The following is a 15401-nucleotide window of genomic DNA, read 5'->3' on the forward strand; positions in this document are numbered from 1 at the left end:
TGATTAAATAATGTTATCGCGGTCACTCCTCCGATTGCGCTGCGTGATTCTTATACGCGAGCATACTTAATTGATTCAGCGCGGAAGGCTTCAAGTCCCCCCTGCTCTACCCAAACATCCAGAAATCCAGCACCACAACAATCTCACAATGCGCGCCCCTGCCACCTCAACAGTCCGCGTCGCCGTTACCCAAGCCGAGCCAGTGTGGCTGGATCTCGACGCAACAGTCACGAAGACATGTACACTTATTGCTGAAGCTGCCAAAAACGGCGCACAGTTGATCAGCTTCCCCGAATGCTGGATCCCGGGATATCCTGCTTGGATTTGGTAAGACAAGCCCTTCGCCCTGCCCTCCCCAAGCCCTGCAAACAAATTGGCACTCAACCTGACACAAGCACTCCTGCGAATCTGCAAAGGTCCCGCCCCGTCGACATGAACCTTTCATCTCTGTACATTCAAAACTCCTTGAAGGTCGACTCCCCGCAGATGGCGACGATCCAGCGCTGCGCCGCGGAGCACAAGATTGCCGTGGTGCTGGGTTTCTCGGAGCACATCCACCACTCCTTGTACATCGCGCAGGCGATCATCGACTCGGACGGAAAGATTCTGGCCCTGCGCAAAAAGATCAAGGCCACCCACATGGAACGGACCATTTTCGGCGACTCGTTCGGCGACTGCCTCAACAGCGTGGTCGACACCACCACCGCCGGGCGCGTGGGCGCCCTCTCGTGCTGGGAGCACATCCAGCCCCTCCTCAAGTACCATACGTACTCGCAGCGCGAGCAGATCCACGTCGCCGCCTGGCCGCCGCTGTTCGACGCGGATGATAAAGAGGAGTGTTTGTACTCCATGTCGCGCGAGGGTATTTCTCCTTCCCCCTCCTCCCCCCATCCGCCCCTCTCCATTCTCATCCGTATTGATTCTCCCTGGATCGGGTTTTGAGTAGTCAACAAGCTCGCATGATTAACACTCCAAACCAAATGCAGGAACCATCGCTCTCGCCCGCACCTACGCCATCGAATCCCAGTCCTACGTGCTGCACACCACCGCCGTCCTCAGCCAGGCCGGGATCGACAAGATGCAGACCGCCACGGGGAGCATCATGAGTACCCCCGGAGGCGGCAGCTCGGCGATCTTCGGGCCCGATGGCCGGCTGCTGTCGGCGCCCATCCCCAGCACGGAGGAGGGGATCATCTACGCGGATTTGGACCTGGATGGGCCCATTCACCGGACGAGGGCCTTTGTTGATGTTTGCGGGCATTACAGTCGGCCGGACTTGCTGTGGTTGGGGGTGGGGCCGCGGGATGGGCGTCATGTAAGGGAGTAGCGGCAGACCTTGATGGGGTGGTGAAGAACGGTGGTCAAGATCATGTACTGTACAGTCTTGCTTTCATTCTCCAGGCTTTGCATGTATCCTGTATAGATTCCTTCTTCCGCTCTGAAACCTTTGCTGAGACTGAATGGGAGAATGCGATGGATGCACATCTTATTTGACTTGGTAATGACACGCAAAGCCTTCTTAACTTGACTTCTTAGCCCATGTATGAGGTATGTGACAAGTGCTAGATGAGTGGTCATCTTTGCAGCAATAACTACTGTATAATTCTCTCAAATTGGGCTGTCAAGATCGCGGAGACATGGTAAACTGATTCTATATTGAGTGTACTCATATTGGTCTCTATTTCCATCTCATAGGCAACCGAACCCTTATGAAATCCACACCAACATCAAGAAGTCAGAATGACCCAAACCTACCAAATCTCAAACCACAACATGCCCCCAAATCTTTCCCTTCCGAACCTACATCCACAACCCCGCCACCTCCAAAATCACCCCCACCAACTCCTCCGCCGCCGACATCTGCGGACTATGCCCCGTGTCCAGCTCCCGAGTTACCCACTCTACCCCCGTCGCTTCGACCATCGCCCGCTGCGCCTCATACGGCACCGCGTGGTCCCGCAGGGTATGGACATACGCGACCCGTCCGCGAAACGCTTCCGTCGCCCAGCTCGCCTGCGGGCACGGGCTCGCGAACGAGGTAAACCCCTGACTGAGGGAGGACCGGGCCGCCGCGGCCGCGAGGACGGGCTCGACATCGTAGAAGAGCGGGGGGATGGGATCGGCGCATTTGAGGAGGTTCTCTTCTTCCTAGAGCACAAACAAAAACATATTAGTTCACTAAGAGGTAAATCACAAACAGACATAGCTTTTGAGCCATTGGCAATGCCAGAGTACCCTGCTAGTGGGAATGAGGAAGGCTAAGGCGGGTGATATACATCAAACTGGATATGAGGCGGCAACTGCCCCCCAAACCCATCAATCACACTCGACCCATCCCCGCCGCGGGGCAGGATGCTGGCGATAAAGACCTGACCCAGCACAGCGGTGGACTTCCCCTCCACAGCGCGGTCGGCCGGACCGAGTCCCCGTGCGGCGGCGCTGGCTGGCATCCCGCTGTAGGAGTGGCTGATCAGGATGACGTCCTGCTGGGCTACGTCCAGTAGGGGCAGGAGCAGGCGGTGGCGGATGTAGTGGGCGTCGTCGGCGGCGGTGATGGGGTCGGTGGCGCCGATGCTGGGGAGAAGGCCGGTGAAGGTGCTGTGGCCGGCGGATTGGAGGAGGTGGAGGAGGTGGGCGTAGTGCGAGGGATTCTGGGAGGCACCCGGGATGAGGACAAAGATGGGTTTCTTGGGGGACATGGTTGGATTAGGGGATTTGGTGTGTACTGGGGAAGAGTTGAGTGATGAAAGGGAAGTGGTGAATGGGAAGAATCGAGTTGAGAGTGCGAGGAAGGGGGATTTATAACGCTGTTGTTCGTGATCGAGGCGATGCCCTAAGGTTGTCAGCCTAGTATGACTGACTTATTGATGACTGCGTAGTGCATGCACTATGTCTGTTAGATTAACGGGTAATGCCGCCCAGGCTTAACTCTGATTCGATTTCCCGCTTATGGTGGAGCATTGGTTCGACGATATGAGTGGCTGTCTTCATTTTAGCGTGGATTCTTGCTTCATCCCAGCTCTCTATACCTACTAAGGTAGTGCTCATGATCTTTCGCCTGGACTCAAATCAATGCTTCAAAAGTCAGATTAGTATCCTGGTGCACTCATGCTACTAGAATGAGCGAATAGCTGAGAGCGGTCTCTGTCGGCCCTTGTCCATCCTGCCTAGGTAGTCATATGTTACAATACAACGAGGCTGGTAAATTTAGATGAAGGAGGTGGAGTGGAGGTTTCTATGCTACGGTCGAGGACATGCCCAACTGTAGAGGCTAATCTTACAGCTATCAGCAAATGATAATGACTACTCGAAATTCAAAAGAGATCAATGGTTCTGTGGTTGCTAGAGGTATTCATCGTTGGGCTTGTTGAGCATTCAGAGGGAGTAACTAGGGCATCCCGTGCCACATGACCTCGGCTACAGAAGTATCGAGCATCGAGCATCATTCCCACCTCAAACAACCCAATCCACTTATCCATCCAGAAAACACCACATTAATGCTTCAGAGTGAGCACTCCCGGTCGCCACGGCTGAGTGTTGTAGTCGCCGCTGCTATTGGGGTCCTTGCCCTGATAGAGCAACTGGAGGTTACAAGGATCGACAGTCATCGTCTGATCCGGATTATTGCGCACCAAGTCGCCGTGACTGATGTCCTGGGTCCAGGTGGCACCACTGTTGGCCTTGCCCGCGAAGGGCTGGTTCTCGCTCGCCGCTTGGGGCGTCCACGCCCCGCCGAGACTACTGGCCGTGAAGGACCGGAAGTACCGACGGCCAGTCGAGCCGATCGCCTCGACGATCATCAGGTACTTGCTCTGGCCCTGGCCGCCCTGGACGGTGTACACCTGGACCGCCTCGAAGATATCATTCCGGGCGCCACTGAGCACCACCTCGTACTGCGTGCCGAAGTTACCAGGGAAGTTGCCGATGGGCATGCTGGCCCGGTAGATCTTGCCGTTGTCGCCGGCGAAGAAGAGATACATGTTCGTGGCGTCACCGATCACGGTCTGGTCGATGGCGCCCGTGCCGGAGCTTTCGCCGCTAGCCAGCTGGCCCGAGAATAGGGGGTACTCGGCCGACCAGCTGTTGACGTTGGTGGGGTCGGTGGAGGTGCGGTAGGTGAAAGTGCTGGACCCCCACTGGGTGGCGAGCACCCAGATGTTCTTGGGCTGGAAGTAGAACAGGGTAGGAGCCACGGCGCCGAAGCTCGTGGCAATTTGGTTGGCCTGAGCCATGTCCGCCCAATTGGAGAATGGGCTGAAGGTCATCGACCCGTAGCTGCCTTTAGAATCGGTGGTGGATGCATACACAATGTGCTTGCCATTCCAAACGACATCGGTGAAGTCCTTAAGGCTGGTCCAACCGGACTTGGGGGTTGCGAGAGCCCCGGTTGAGGTCCAGGAGTAGGTCGAAGGAAGAGGGCAGCTTGCGGAGGCAAAGGGAGCAGAGACGAGAAGGCAGATGCCAGACGACAGCAGACCAGCTTTGGCCTTGAGGAATTTCATTTTGTCGGAATCTCCTCTGCAGCAGAGAGAAAGATATAATGAGTTGGTAATGAAAGGCTTGGAGTAGAAAAGACAAGTCCTGGATAGAGGGCAGCACCACTGTTAAAATACGTTCGAATCTGGCTCTGGGCATTAGTAATTTGGCCTGAAAACGTCCTGGTTATGTCCTCGCTAGACAGGCCAGACGTTTCGGATAAAACAGTGTGCTTGATTTCTTTGATTGTCTAATTCTGATTCACCAGGACCAGGTATCCAGCATTTACCAGCTCATGCTGGCGCCTAAACTCCATCAGCCAAAATCAGCTGTCCACCGGACCATTGCCCTGATCAGAACGGGTTCTCAACATACCACCGCACCAAGATAGCCGTTGAATCGCACCGGCATAATGTGCTTCGGCATCGCTGAATAAACCAGCTGCCGAGGCATGCTACTTTCTGGCAAGTACATGCGAGTCTAGACGTGTGTCTGTGTGGGGTGCCAAGCCAATTGGTTCTAGGCTGATACACTGCCCCTATATGAAGGTTTCATGCCAAAACAATTTAAAGTTCGCCTTCAACTGGTTGGTGACCGCATTATTTGACACCTGCCACATGAAATTGAGCTGTATCTGTAATTGTATTCGCCAGCCCGGATGGAGCTTCACGAATGACCACATATCAGTGGTCTCTGGCTGGGCTTCTTAGGACTATGGAGTGCGGTAGATTCCTCATGAATCCCGCACCAAATACCGGTTGGAAATGAAAGGTCTCCGCAGAAAATGCTTGGCATCGGCTATTCCCGCATACAATCTGTTCAGAGCCAGGTTATTTCTGGAACCGAGGTAGTCCCTGGACCCTGATGGGCAACCATCGGCAGGCTATGTGGACAACCGTGCAACATCGGTCTCCACCCCTGTAGATTCAGATGGTCTTCATAATTCCGGTGAGCGAGCTTGGCGTTTCGGTCTAGCCAGCCTAAACGCCTACATTCACCCATTCAGGCTAATCAGAACTCGAAGTATCATTTCTCGCCTTCGAGCAATGAAGTAGATATCTAAATAAGGGAAACAATGCAATATCCGTTCTCAATTGGGATGCTCCACCGGCCAAGTGCCTAGGACGTGAGCATCAACTCAGAATCCTTGAGATGATACTTCGTTCTGTCTACAAATACTGCTCCAATCCCACGAGATGCTGCTTTTCCATTTCTCGTTCCATCAACATCATCTCCATTCATTCATTCATTAAGCTCAAGAACTATCATCCCTCCTTTCCAACATGGTTCAGATCAAAGCAGCTGCTCTGGCCGTTCTTTTTGCCAGCAATGTGCTCGCCAATCCCATCGAGCCCCGCCAGGCCTCAGTGAGCATCGATGCCAAATTCAAGGCGCACGGCAAGAAGTACCTGGGCACCATTGGCGACCAGTACACCCTGAACAAGAACGCAAAGACCCCGGTCATCATCAAGGCGGACTTTGGCCAGCTGACTCCGGAGAACAGCATGAAGTGGGATGCTACTGAGCGTGAGCACAGACCTTGCGAGAAATGAATGTGATTGTGATTCGATTCTGACCAGCAAATAGCCAGCCGGGGACAATTCTCCTTCTCGGGGTCGGATTACCTGGTATGTATCCTTCACCCAACCTGACACGTACACCCCGAGACTTACATCCTTCAGGTCAACTTCGCCCAGTCCAACGGAAAGCTGATCCGCGGCCACACTCTCGGTACGATTGACCCGGAGTACTACAATCCATACTTCAGAAACAAACTTAACTCGACCAGTCTGGCACTCACAGCTCCCATCCTGGGTGCAATCCATCTACGATAAGAGCACCCTAATTCAAGTCATGCAGAACCACATCACCACCGTGATGCAGCGCTACAAGGGCAAAGTCTACGCCTGGGTAAGCCATTCTCAAATCGCGGTCTTTCAAGTCGTGACGTTTTCTAACCAGTTCAAGGACGTTGTCAACGAGATCTTCAACGAGGATGGCTCCCTTCGCCAGAGCCACTTCTACAACGTCATCGGTGAGGACTATGTGCGCATCGCTTTCGAGACCGCTCGCGCGGTGGATCCCAACGCAAAGCTTTACATCAACGACTATAAGTAAGTCATTCTTGTCGATTGTCTTCTCATGCCTCGTGGTTTGGCCCTAGTTCTAATCCTGACGTAGCCTGGATTCTGCCTCGTACCCGAAATTGACCGGCCTAGTCAACCACGTCAAGAAGTGGGTCGCAGCTGGCGTCCCCATCGATGGAATCGGTAAGTCGCGGGGCATTGGAGCTACTGAAAATACTATCTAACGTGTTCTTCACAAAGGTTCCCAAACCCACTTGAGCGCTGGTGCCGGCGCTGCCGTCTCTGGATAAGTACCCCCTTTTCTTGACTCTGAATACAGCAAAACTGACAGTCCTTTACAGCTCTCAATGCTCTCGCCGGTGCAGGCACCAAGGAGGTCGCTATTACCGAGCTCGACATCGCTGGCGCTAGCTCCACCGACTACGTGAACGTAGGTTGGCCCTCGGGAAGTGACACGATTAACTTACTGACACAACCTAGGTCGTCAAGGCGTGTCTGAACCAGCCCAAGTGTGTCGGTATCACCGTGTGGGGAGTCGCTGACCCCGTAAGTGCTTATCTCCATTCGCAACCAGAGAATCTGTTAGCATACTAATACCACATTTACTTCTTTAGGACTCGTGGCGCTCCAGCTCCAGCCCTCTGCTCTTCGACAGCAACTATAACCCCAAGGCTGCTTATACCGCTATTGCGAACGCTCTCTAGTGGTCGTGTTCGTCATTGAAGCTGGTAGTCTAATCTAGGGGAGATCTTCGACTAGAATGTCATTGTGACTGCCGGATGAATGGCTGGGGGTTGTTCTTGTTTGACTGTCTTATTCTGTCTATTAATGTTGAGCATTGTTTTCGTTCCCATACATGATCGCCTAACCCGTATTCCTAAGGCTGGATCAGTAGAATCATGTTACCTGCCACAATCTTACATAATTCACCACACCATTAAGTCAAACAGTAATGTAAATCACTCACACTGTAAGTGCTTCATTGTGATGTCCTCTCCAGAGCTTTGCGGAGATTCTCACCCCACCCTATCAAGAAATTCCGCTTCTTATAGCCCTAACCTAACCACCGTAGTCTACCCTCCTGTCGTCTACCCAGACCAAATAGAAGCACGAAACATGCAGATAACACCCGCCTGTGGCTGCCCATATATGAAGTGGCTGGCGAAGAAACATCAAACCATGTCGGCATTTATTCAGGGTCCGCGGCACGTTCAGGAACAGGCCAATCACCGAGATCAAGTTACTCACCTTTCACTAGATCATCTTGGCACTAACAAGCGATCAGCCCTGACCGCAGCGCTAGTGCATCGGGGTAAATTAGCAACGGTAATTCCCAAGCGTCCGCAACTGCCGAAACGAAGCAGCTACGGGGGGGTCCCCACTTCAGCCTTGGGTGCCTTTAGTGCTGCTTGGCGTGCAGCTGGATTATCACTCCGTTTCCGACCTGGACTCTGCAGTTGGAGAGTGCAACAAGGGTCCTCATTTTTAATGAGCGATGAGCGGGGGCCTATTCGCCAATACCCCCTCCCTCAGAACTGAGTTCAAGCTTCTGCAGCCGAAGTCCCCCGCAAAAGAGTCGCAGAAGCTGGGCTATTCTGCCGGAATCCCCGTGGAGAATGACTTATTCAAGGGTTCTTCTGCCCGTTCCCCTGGTGGTCTTCACATGCCCTTGAAGTGTGAAATGAAAAGCCTCAACGTTGCGCTTCTTCATTTTATCCATTTTAGCCTTCAGAGGTGAGTCTTCGCCCTGCCTGCGTAGCGACCTAGACAGAGTCTATGTGACTGTGGTATCCTGATTAGTTTAGCCAAGCAATGTAATCTTCGAATTGGATTCAACAGAGGCTTCTACCTTGGCTATCATTGTCATGAAGGGGGGACCATACGTTACCAAAGAGCTCACGCCCATCACCAACTCACTGCTGTATATCTTTCTATGCTTTGAATGCCTTCTGTTGTAGACCACGTGCTTACTACTGTGAGCTGGACATGATACGTCGGATTTCTTGTCCTCCATATGTTGAGGGAGTTCCAGAAAATATGTATAACACCGTTAAGAGGAGCATGGACGTAGCAGACTTGACTGACAACGACCGGTTAGTGTCGCAGCTAAAATGTTGCTTATTCGTTGGAGCTTCGATTCAAACTACAAAAAGGAGGCATTGTGACTGTGACGATATTGTTGTTTTATTTCAGTCATCAAAACGTCTTTGCTTCAATCTTCCGATAATACTAGACCCATGGTGAATGTTGCTATTACTTACGCAGTGCTTGATGCGGTATTTAAGTACTCCGCATCCACTCTAGCCACAACCCGGGTTACTTGTGCTTCAGAGTTTTGCAACCATCCGTCACAAATCAAAAACAAAAAAAAAAAAAAAAACGACTTTGGATTATACCATGGAGAGCATAAGAGCCTCGAGAGATTACAGCATGAGAGGAAAGATTTCCCGTCTTAAATCAAGATGATCAGAAGTAGCAGGCACAAGAGAGTTTATCTTGTTAGGGCTAACAGAACCCACCCCGCATGAGCCGGAGTTTACTATGGATCCACCATGGAAAATATACGTAGGACCTCGCACCGAGCAGAGATATATCACGCCGGCACTGATGGCTGGCTACACTCCTTGACCTGTGTCATGATTAAGAACTACCAGTGGTATATGGAGAGACTGGATGATAGGAGTGAATGTCTCTGGAAACGCATCATCACGTGACCTTTTTTCTCATCGCCAATTTGCACAACCAACCTCCCCCAAAAGTTCTGACTCCCGAATCCAGTAACTCTATCGGGAATATCAACCGTATTAAAACATACGCAGCCGACCGAGTCGGCCTGGAATCTTTGTTACAACCTCTTCCGCAGGAGAGGGGACTCTTCACTTGCGACCCCAGCGGCCATGCAGACTCTGAGGCCATTCGCCTGGTGAAACCAATCCGGAGGGAGAACACCATCATGAGCCACCAGCTGCACCGCTACTTCCGCATGCCGTTGACTCTGCGCCAACCTACCCTTGCCGATACCAGTCTCGCCGAGCTCATGGCGCGCGGCTCTTCTCTGCCATCTATGACCGTCTTCTTCGATCATTCTGACCTGTTGGGTCTCTGCCTAGAGGGTGATGGGCGGCAAGAAAAAGATGGAATGCTGGAACGCGGACGGATTGGTGCGACAATCTTGATCAGGAGTCTATGGGAAAGGGCCTGGCGCCATCATAAGAGTGACAATTAATGATTTTGATGAGTAGGCTAGCCCACTACCACTCTATTTAACCCATAAGCGGAAGTCGGATATGCTTATTCGGCACGCTGAACGCGACGAGGAAAGTATATGTAAGCCCTAGAAGTTCCAAACTAGACGGTTAGCGCTTGTTTTGGAGGCCTCCCTAAGTGATAGTTCAGCTCAGTATGTCTATCCCTTCTACGTATCCCAAATAGGCGTGATGAGATCCCATCAAGTCATCGGAAGTACTGAAATGTGCGAAGCAGCTCAGTATCGAGGGTGCTCAGACACTTGGAGATGCTCATACTCTTTGAACATTGTTCAGCATTTTGATTTGTTTGTGTTCACATTTCTAGTAAGCCTCCAGAGCCACCCCCACTACCGCCGCTTCTTCTGCATCAAGAACCGCGTAACCTGCGATCCATCGGTCAAGTCCTTCGTCACGGGCTGGAGACTGTACCCGAACAGCCAGGGCAGCACCACAAACCGCAGCAGGTAGTAGCCCACGCCCAGCCCCAGGATCCCCAGAGCGACGACGGGACTCAGCCAGTACGGGATACTGGATTTGCTCGAGTTGGGCGGCACAAATGGCATGACGAGGAGGAACTGCACATCACCAATAGCGTTAGCCAAACCGTCCGTAATTAGGTGTGGGTGATAAAAGCCTGCGGAAGGAACGTACGACGTTCGCAGCGAGATAGAATCCAATCACTGGCCACGGCGCCGTGTAGGACGACGACCACCCTTCCGTCCGCGACAGGCGCATCTTCACCAGCCCCACCGTGATGGCCGTCAGCATCACACACATCGGGTAGGAGGAGAGCCCGACGACGAAGCTGAAGGCGTCCCCCGCGGGCGGGGCGCAGATGAACAGGACCGTCACCCCGAGGTGCACAATCAGCGCGGCGATCGGGGTCTTGAAGGGCCGGTTCTGCATAATGGTGTCCGGGAACGGGGTGATGCCGTCTTTGGCGAGTTCTTGGAGGAGGCGCGCTATATTTTGGGAACAGTCAGCTTGAGTGGGGATTTCGGGCATTCGGGGGTGGAAGATAAAGATCAAGACTTACGGACGACGAATGCAACTCCCAGTAGATGGCCGATAGCGGATAGGGCAACGAGCGCGGGGAGGGCTCGGGTGGCTGCCGTTTCGCCGAAGACGTTGCGGAACAGGCTGGCTGCTATTGTGACGCTGGCGGTGCGGAATTCCTCTTTGGGCACGCCGGCAAACTGTTGCAATGGGGGTTTGAAGTCAGACTTGACGGTCCCGAGCATGATAGCGACAGACAAATACTCACGTAGGCCACGTTGGCGAGGACATACAGCACGGTAATGATGCTCATGGCGCAGGGGAGAGCGATCCGGAGGGTGTGTTCGGGGTTCTTGACCTCGGACAGGACGGCATTCACGTTGTCGTAGCCCTGATAGGAGAAGATAGCGTCGAGGAGTGCCGTGCCGATATCGTACCCATTGTTCGAGGTGCCCTCGAAGGAGGTCTTCACGTCGAAGTTGTGGGGTTTGGGGATGCGGAGGTGCCCCGCCAGCGCGGCGAACCCCGTGCACACGATGAACAGCAGCGTGAAGAGCTTGACCATGCTCAGCACATCTTGCATCGCCCGGCCCACCCGGGGCGCCACCGTGTGCACCCCCACGGCGAAGGAGACCGCTGCGATGGCCAGCCCGCGCTCCTTCCAGGTCGTCGAATCCACCCCGGCCGCGGACAGGAGGTACTCTGAGGCGGTGATGGCGTTGCTGGCGGAGACCTGCAGGAACAGGCAGAAGAAAAGGTAGATGCACGTCTGCATGCGCTTGGGGGCGAAAGATCGCTCCAGATACACCTTAATGCCCCCGGAGCGAGGAATTCCGCTGCCGAATTCCAGCATGACCAGTGCTCCGCAGGCGGAGATGATTCCGGCAATTACCCAGAGCATCAGCGATAGCCCGACACTGCCAGAGAGTTTGAAGATGGTCGAGGGGGTAGAAAAGATTCTATCTTGAATTAGAGAGGACCCTGAGAGGAAGGAATGTTCTGGCCTCGGCAAATGGGTGGACTAACCCGGCACCGATGATTTTGTTGACAATCAGCGAGATAGCCCCAAGCACTCCGATCTTGCGATCCTGGAGCACATGATTCTCGTTGACTGTGAGTCGCTCCGCGGCCTTGAGACTGTCATCATCGGGATGCGACGAGTTCGTCTGGATTGTTGGCTTGGAAATTGTGTCGCTCCCCATTTTGACTCCGGCCCAAACATGCAGCTATAGTTTCCCGCTTGTGACGGAGCAGGTTATATACTTGTCAGATCAACTCTTAGTCCCGATCAGCAAATGACGTGATAGACGCCACGACCTGCAAGCTCGTGGAATCCTGTCGGCTTGACTCCGAAGGGAATTAAGCTGCCAAGAGGGCTAAGTCTTAGTGGATGAGTCCACCTGCAGCTGGGATGGCGTTATTCCCACCAACCCCACTCCACCCCCATCCGCAGCCCATATAAATGGCCGATGTGGGAGAGAGAGCTCCATTTCCAGGTCCGAAAACACCAATGGATGTCTAAACTATGACTACGACTTTTCAACCATTCGACGTGCCAGGCGGCCAGACCGTGCATGGAAATGCTTTTCCCTATGGACTGAAAATCCACCGCCCGGATGGAGCAGGCAGCAGTGACGTGCCAACTGTCGACGATGCCGTGCTGGCCATCACCTCCCTCGCTGAGTCCGGCCGCCTGTCCGAGCTGCTCCAGCGACATGGCGCCGTGCTCGTCCGTGGGGTCGGCCATCCTTCCGCGGAGACGTTTGCGCGACTCGTCAACGCCGCCGAACGAGCGCGTGGCTCCCATCCGTTCGAGCAGATTGGCCTCGCCGGGAAACGCACCCTGGTGGCTGAGAATGTGTGGACAGCCAACGAGGGACCGTCTGATCGTCGATTCTACCAGCACAATGAGGTACGCCGTTGTATCTAGTACTACACTCCCATCGAAAGAAGCCGAGTCGATGGCTGACAAAGTGTTGTATCCAGTACTCACGTTACACGCGTTTCCCCTCCAACATCCATTTCTACTGCCAGACAAAAGCCCCGCACGGTGGTGAAACCCCAATCGCGCACAGCGCCCTGGTCTACGAGAGGTTGCAGGATGCGGTGCCTGCCCTTCTGCACGAAGTCCACCAGCGGGGCCTGGCCATGAAGATGGTCTTCCGGGCCCCGGGTCACGAGGGACGGGGAAACGAGTTCAATTGGGCGGGCGAGCACAGCTTTGGACAGGAGTTCAAGTCGGGGGATGATCGCGACACGCAGAAGGCCAAGGTTGAAGCGCAGGTGCGCAGGCTCACTCCGACCTTTCGGTGGCTGCAGGACGATACGCTGGAGTTGACGCAGCATATTCCGGGTAGGCCTTTTCTCCAATACTTGAATGTGCGTGCGATACTGATTCTGCCTCAGGGATTCGACGTGCTCCTGCTAGCGGACGACCGGTTTGGTTTAACGGACTGGTCGGTCGGTATGGGATGACGCGCGATCTGGGCGCGTTGGAGCCACCGTATCTGGGGCGCGATGGGATGACATGTAGGATGGAGCCCCCTCCGGACACTCCGATTGAATGCTGACGAGTGGAGATAGATCTGCCGTGCGACTATGGCGATGGAACCGTCATCCCTGCAGAGTACTTGCAACGTTTGGAGGAGGTGGTGGATGGTCTCGAGATTGGTCTTTGTCTGGAAGAAGGGGATCTGTTGCTGGTGGATAATTTCCAGGTGTCGCACGGGCGCAAACCGTGGACGGGGGATCGCAGGATTTTGGTGAGCATGTGGGCGAACGATCAATTTCCGATTGAGGATTTTTGAAGGGATGGAAATGTTGAGGTGGTGGAGAGAGCACTGCAGGATCGTGGAAGATGCCGGATTGAAATGGCGCGCGCATGCATGCACGGGTGGAGCGATGGCGTGCTGCATCCCGGTCATCACCACATCTTAGCTCTCTACGTCGCCATAAGCACAGATAAGAATAGATAAGAACCCCCGCACTGATTCCAGCTGTGTTCAAACAAGTCAACACGCACGCGCCACATTCGCCATGACTGCCGTCGAGACTCTCGTCCAGCCTGATATTCAATATCATCCCGACTGGGACAAATACCAGGCCCGAACTGCCCGACGCAAGGCTACGGAAACCCTCCCCCAGACCGTACCCGACGACTTTCCCGCGGAACTGGTCTCCAACCTCGTCTGGGAAGGCAAGGATGTTGAGTCTCGCGATGACTGGGTGGTGCGTTTGACGGAGACCGAGCTGGATGAGATCGATGGTGCCCTGCAGAGTTTCAAGGGTAGGTTAGGGCATCAACGCCCAACCCTAACTAGCCCTAATTATCATCCATCGTATCTGATATCTGACCACCCCCAATCATTACAGCGCGCAATCTTCCCTGGGGAGTGATCGATCAATCCACGTTCCCCCTGCCGACGCTGCACGATCGCCTCCGCCAGCAATCGCGGGAACTGCACCTAGGCCGGGGATTCTTCGTCCTGCGCGGCCTGCGCATCGACCACTACTCACGGGAAGATAACATCATCATCTACGCCGGGGTATCAGCACACGTCGGCAACATCCGAGGACGGCAGGAGGACCAGCGCTTCTCCACCGGCACGTCACTCGTACTCTCGCATATCAAGGACATCACGCGCACCACCCCGACCGGCACCATCGGCGCGCCCTCCAACACAGCCGACAAGCAGGTCTTCCACACGGACGCCGGGGACATCGTCTCCCTGCTGTGCCTCCACCCAGCGGCATCTGGCGGCGAAAGCAAGATCGCCAGCAGTTGGCTGGTGTATAACATTCTCGCGCGCGAGCGGCCGGATCTGATCCACACCCTTTCGCAGGACTGGGTGGTAGATGGGTATGCAGCCGGCCCTGGACTTCACCGCTGTACCTAGAATATCAAAGTCAGAGGTTACTGACAAACACACAGCTTCAACAACCCCGCATCCCCCTACACCAAGCGACCCCTGCTCTACTTCCAACCCGCAACCGAATCCACCCCGGACCGCGTCCTCATCCAGTACGCCCGCCGCTACTTCACTGGGTTCCAGGCCCAGCCCCGCTCCGCGGACATCCCGCCGATCACCGAAGCGCAGGCCGAGGCCCTGGACGCCTTGCACTTCCTGGCCGAGCAACACAGCGCCGCGCTGGACTTCCAGAAGGGCGATGTGCAGTACATCAACAACCTGAGCATTTTCCACGCTCGGAACGGGTTCCGAGATGAGCCGGGGAAGGAGTACGTCGATCTTCACTTAACCCATTCAGTCGAATAAGAGGGGTGTTATGCTAACAGAGAGTCTTAGACGCCATTTGCTGCGATTGTGGCTGCGCGATCCGGAACACGCGTGGGAGACGCCCGAGCCGCTGCAGAAGCGATGGGATATCGTCTACAAGGATGTGCGGGTCGAGGAGCAGGTGTTTCCGCTGGATCCGCGGTTGCGGAAGACGGTAGGCGCCTGAGGGATTGCCGCGAAATGGATTGTGGTTGGTATACTGTGATACTATTGTCTGAGTAATCAGTTATGGTAGATACCTCATATGGACATTTGTCATAGCTTCGCACCATAGTTTATAGTGAACTAGGAATGGGTTG

The 15401-nt window shown here is 54.3% G+C and overlaps 8 protein-coding genes across 8 annotated transcripts; 5 read left to right on the forward strand and 3 right to left on the reverse strand.

The window, feature by feature from the left end:
• Positions 1-82: 82 nt before the first annotated feature.
• On the forward strand, positions 83-1566 carry BO82DRAFT_388302 (carbon-nitrogen hydrolase family protein; the record flags this gene model as incomplete). Its single annotated transcript, XM_025638374.1, has 4 exons — positions 83-327; positions 396-862; positions 987-1315; positions 1537-1566. The coding sequence occupies exons 1-4, from the start codon at positions 149-151 to the stop codon at positions 1564-1566; spliced, it is 1005 nt and encodes a 334-aa protein (XP_025497507.1). The 5' UTR covers positions 83-148.
• Positions 1567-1721: 155 nt separating this feature from the next.
• Positions 1722-2741, reverse strand: BO82DRAFT_408515 (alpha/beta hydrolase). The gene is made up of 2 exons (XM_025639692.1): positions 2277-2741; positions 1722-2148 (listed from the first exon to the last, which is right to left on the reverse strand). Exons 1-2 carry the CDS (start codon positions 2697-2699, stop codon positions 1801-1803), a joined length of 771 nt encoding a protein of 256 aa, XP_025497508.1. The 5' UTR covers positions 2700-2741; the 3' UTR covers positions 1722-1800.
• A 643-nt stretch (positions 2742-3384) lies between these two features.
• Positions 3385-4255, reverse strand: BO82DRAFT_349813 (glycoside hydrolase). The gene has a single exon (XM_025633970.1). It carries the CDS (start codon positions 4230-4232, stop codon positions 3495-3497), a length of 738 nt encoding a protein of 245 aa, XP_025497509.1. The 5' UTR covers positions 4233-4255; the 3' UTR covers positions 3385-3494.
• A 1504-nt stretch (positions 4256-5759) lies between these two features.
• On the forward strand, positions 5760-7267 carry BO82DRAFT_271650 (endo-1,4-beta-xylanase; the record flags this gene model as incomplete). The annotated part of the gene is made up of 10 exons (XM_025630993.1): positions 5760-6003; positions 6064-6104; positions 6159-6207; positions 6266-6387; positions 6445-6590; positions 6658-6746; positions 6804-6841; positions 6895-6993; positions 7044-7109; positions 7178-7267. The coding sequence occupies 10 exons, from the start codon at positions 5760-5762 to the stop codon at positions 7265-7267; spliced, it is 984 nt and encodes a 327-aa protein (XP_025497510.1).
• A 791-nt stretch (positions 7268-8058) lies between these two features.
• BO82DRAFT_397221 (uncharacterized protein) lies at positions 8059-9789 on the forward strand (the record flags this gene model as incomplete). The annotated part of the gene is made up of 2 exons (XM_025638908.1): positions 8059-8297; positions 9342-9789. The coding sequence occupies 2 exons, from the start codon at positions 8059-8061 to the stop codon at positions 9787-9789; spliced, it is 687 nt and encodes a 228-aa protein (XP_025497511.1).
• A 369-nt stretch (positions 9790-10158) lies between these two features.
• On the reverse strand, positions 10159-12009 carry BO82DRAFT_271638 (amino acid transporter; the record flags this gene model as incomplete). Its single annotated transcript, XM_025630992.1, has 5 exons — positions 10159-10386; positions 10463-10773; positions 10848-11007; positions 11076-11766; positions 11834-12009. 5 exons carry the CDS (start codon positions 12007-12009, stop codon positions 10159-10161), a joined length of 1566 nt encoding a protein of 521 aa, XP_025497512.1.
• A 323-nt stretch (positions 12010-12332) lies between these two features.
• Positions 12333-13614, forward strand: BO82DRAFT_370528 (Clavaminate synthase-like protein; the record flags this gene model as incomplete). The annotated part of the gene is made up of 4 exons (XM_025637219.1): positions 12333-12719; positions 12794-13160; positions 13214-13336; positions 13391-13614. The coding sequence occupies 4 exons, from the start codon at positions 12333-12335 to the stop codon at positions 13612-13614; spliced, it is 1101 nt and encodes a 366-aa protein (XP_025497513.1).
• Positions 13615-13843: 229 nt separating this feature from the next.
• On the forward strand, positions 13844-15268 carry BO82DRAFT_408518 (TauD/TfdA family dioxygenase; the record flags this gene model as incomplete). Its single annotated transcript, XM_025639693.1, has 4 exons — positions 13844-14093; positions 14180-14666; positions 14739-15044; positions 15112-15268. The coding sequence occupies 4 exons, from the start codon at positions 13844-13846 to the stop codon at positions 15266-15268; spliced, it is 1200 nt and encodes a 399-aa protein (XP_025497514.1).
• Between the last annotated feature and the right edge of the window lie 133 nt (positions 15269-15401).

This window comes from Aspergillus uvarum (genome assembly GCF_003184745.1).
Source record: "Aspergillus uvarum CBS 121591 unplaced genomic scaffold BO82scaffold_1, whole genome shotgun sequence".
NCBI classification, from domain to species: Eukaryota; Fungi; Ascomycota; class Eurotiomycetes; order Eurotiales; family Aspergillaceae; genus Aspergillus; species Aspergillus uvarum.